At 40.3% G+C, this 3,257-nt stretch overlaps 1 protein-coding gene across 1 annotated transcript; it reads right to left on the bottom strand.

Moving 5' to 3' along the window:
- Positions 1-348: 348 nt before the first annotated feature.
- Positions 349-2,960, bottom strand: LOC107790125 (D-amino-acid oxidase). The gene is made up of 2 exons (XM_016612031.2): positions 1,905-2,960; positions 349-924 (listed from the first exon to the last, which is right to left on the bottom strand). Exons 1-2 carry the CDS (start codon positions 2,791-2,793, stop codon positions 548-550), a joined length of 1,266 nt encoding a protein of 421 aa, XP_016467517.1. The 5' UTR covers positions 2,794-2,960; the 3' UTR covers positions 349-547.
- Positions 2,961-3,257: the final 297 nt, after the last annotated feature.

Below are 3,257 nucleotides of genomic sequence, written 5' to 3'. Positions count from 1 at the left end.
TTCTATTCTCGCTTTTAAGTATTAGCCCTTCTGTATTTCTGTTCTTGTTAGACATTCTGGAGTTAGACATTGTTAGATATTCAAAGGCTTGTGGTTCATGAAATTCCGGGTTTTGGGAAAGTGTATTTATTTTTGAGAAGTTGTATTGTATATGTAGAGCGGCATTTTAAATACTGTTTCATTGGGTTATTTTGGCTTTTAATTATTTCTTCCGCAAGTTTCGTTTATTTTTCGCATTTGTTAGGCTTACCTAGTCGTAGAGACTAGGTGCTGTCACGACAGTTCACAGAGGGCGAACTGGGGTCGTGACAACGACACTACATATTGATTTTGTGTCTAGACACCTTATTTCTTGGACAGAATCCACATTTTGTGTGCTGATAATGAAAATGTAACTGTGGCCAGTTTCTACTCTACACATTTGTGCAATAATTCAGAACTCAGAACAACAATCCTATAAGTTCTTCATTCGACAGTGGCTCTTTTGCCTTTTCTGGTGTTGAGTATATGAAGCGGTCTTGCCTTAGATGATTCGTATAAAACAATCTTACTTCTTCAGAACACTAGCAAACCTTGCGGGGGTAAATTGGCTAAGATCAACTATGTTAGCTTGTCCATCCAGAACGAGTTCGGCCATAGCAGCACCTGTGGCTGGACCATTAAGAATTCCCCAACAGCTATGTCCGGTTGCCACATAACAGCCCTTTATACCAGGAACTTCCCCAATAATTGGCACATCATCTTCAGAGCAAGGTAGGATACACGCCTGTTCAGCCGTCACAGCTGCTTCCCCCTCCACCAAATGGCTTGATACACTAGCAGCCACTCTCTTAAGCACGTTTATTGATTCTGGAACTGGAGTTACCTGCTCTGGATCATCTGGAACCTCTTCTCGAGCTGACATTCCACATATATAAACTTCCCCTGAAAGACATAAAAGTATAACGCTAAAGTTTTCAACAAGCAATTCTATAAAATCCTCATTTTAGTGTATAATACAGAAAGGAATAAAGTTAAAGGGGAGATCTGTTTCATGCTTCTCAGCTATGTCATTTTATTTTGATTTTAACAACAGGTAGTTCACTGAAACCAGAACTATGGAATAGTTTCAAAGGTAATATTAGGTACATTTCTGGACAAAAATGATCCGGCCAAGAAAAGGGATCAACATTGGACCAATAAAATCTTCCTTTATTCGACAGGGAGTACATAGGTAATATATAGCATGCGACTATCTAGAGCCAGTTATACACAAACCAAGGAATTAGCTCATCGTTATCTCTAATCACCAGAAAAGTTAATTTACCTCACTTTTTGGTACTCTAACCTTATCTATTACATGAGCATACAGACGGAAGCTTATACTACACTTCTTTACATAACAATGTGACATCGGAGACAGGGAGCCTGGATTTCTAGCATAATGGTTTGAGAAAATGCAAATTTGCACAGAGAGCACAGACACTTAACTATCAAGGGGATTCAACAATTTTTAAACATTTTAAAACAAAAAATTACTTTTTACCGTACATCATTACTTCCAGCTAAAAAAATACAATTGAACCCCTTAAATATACTTAGCAAGCCACCATATTACAACACGTGAAAGCTTATTCAGTTCAATTATTCATGCAAATGGCCCCTATGATGAATGGCAAATCTATGTTATTCCACATTTCAACAACTTTCATGACCCCGTGAGTCGTGGGAGCTTAGTGCACCGGGCTTTCTAATAACAATTGCCAAATTTCAGTGGTGTTTTAGCTAATATACTGCTTTGTTGTTACAGTAAATAATACTGCTTTTCTTATGTAGTCTCTTACAAATAATTTATAACACACATCAGGCTCATGTTATATATATCTAGTACTTGATAATTGTTCCAACTGTAAAAACTGAAATACCTGTCGGACGAGGATAAACTTCCGGGTCCATGGGCTTCCCACCATGGGCCGGATAATAAGTAAGAAACAACGCATGTGGCGTGATCCTATTCGGCTCTTTAGGTTCCAGCACAATGCTATGGGCTTTAATTCCATAAACCCCGAAAAGCGAGCCCAAAAGAGAGAATCTCTTAGTCCAAGGCCCAAGTGCCAACACAACTGCATCTGCCACAATCTCTCTCCCATCTTCCAATACAATTACCTTCGTTTTCCCCTCCACCATTTCAACTCTCTCTGCTTTACCAATTACCAGCTCAACTCCATATTCCTCCATTGCTTTGGTTAATAGTCTTTTAGTAAAGAGCTGTGGATGGACTTGGGCCGTGCTATTAGTTGATCCAATAGTTCTTGGGCTTTTAGCTGGGCCGTTAACCCAAGACGGAACCGCCCCAGTTTGGTTCGACGAAGAAGAGGAAGAAGCTGATGATGATTCGGTGACGGAGACGCTAAGGGTAGTGAGTGGACGATAGCCGTAAGAGTGGGGCCCATCAAGTTCTTCAGCGAGTGACCGATGAAGATTGAAGCTGGCGCGTGCAAGTGAGGCGAGGGGACCGCCGTCGCACCAATCTAGGGCTAGGAAACCTCCGGCCTTGCCGGAGGCGGCGCAGGCGACGGAGGATTGCTCGATTAGGGTTACTGCGGCGCCTTTTTTTGATAGGAAGTAGGCGGTGCAGACTCCGATGACTCCACCGCCGCAGACCGCCACCTTTTTCGGTTGTGGAGTGTCCATCGACGGCGATTGTGACGATGACGATCGTATTACGAAGAGTTTTTGGGGTTTTAGGTGACGGAATTTTATGTTTCTGGGGACTGAAACGGCTGGAAATGGAAGTGCAGGGGTCACTGACATTTCTTTAATTTCGTGCCGGGGAATTGTGAATTACAATCTTACTCGGAAGATGACACGTGGTGCTGCTGTTAGAGCTGTGCTTAAACGCGTTCATGAATATTGTTGTGAAAATGTAGAATCTATTTTTAGAAAAAGTGAGAAAATAGAAACAATTTTGGGTAGCTAGTAGCTACCAGAACTTAATTTGATGTAAAGACGGAGTACGAAAAACTATTTATCCTACATGAAATTTTTTTTCCTTTTCAATATCTAATACTTTAGCTAATAAATAGTCCAAAATGCTTCTTAGCAAATATGGTCCTGATATTTTTAAATTTGAGATGCAGTTTCTGTCTTTTATCCATTGGTTCTACCATAATTTGCAGTTTACATTATTCCTCTATAGATACTGAAAAAATCTCTAATTTTTCTGACATAGTAAAATCAACTTCAATCAACCAATTACATCTCAATTCTAAATTAGT

This window comes from Nicotiana tabacum, chromosome 21 (genome assembly GCF_000715075.1).
Source record: "Nicotiana tabacum cultivar K326 chromosome 21, ASM71507v2, whole genome shotgun sequence".
Taxonomy (NCBI): domain Eukaryota; kingdom Viridiplantae; phylum Streptophyta; class Magnoliopsida; order Solanales; family Solanaceae; genus Nicotiana; species Nicotiana tabacum.
This window is presented reverse-complemented; position numbering and strand designations above follow the sequence as displayed.

Bases quoted from the DNA above. Each gene is read 5' to 3' on its own strand.
- LOC107790125 (XM_016612031.2), bottom strand. From the start codon at position 2,793: ATGTCAGTGACCCCTGCACTTCCATTTCCAGCCGTTTCAGTCCCCAGA. The intron at 925-1,904 runs GTATTTCAGTTT...TATGTCTTTCAG, and splicing joins AGTTTATCCTCGTCCGACAG to GGGAAGTTTATATATGTGGA.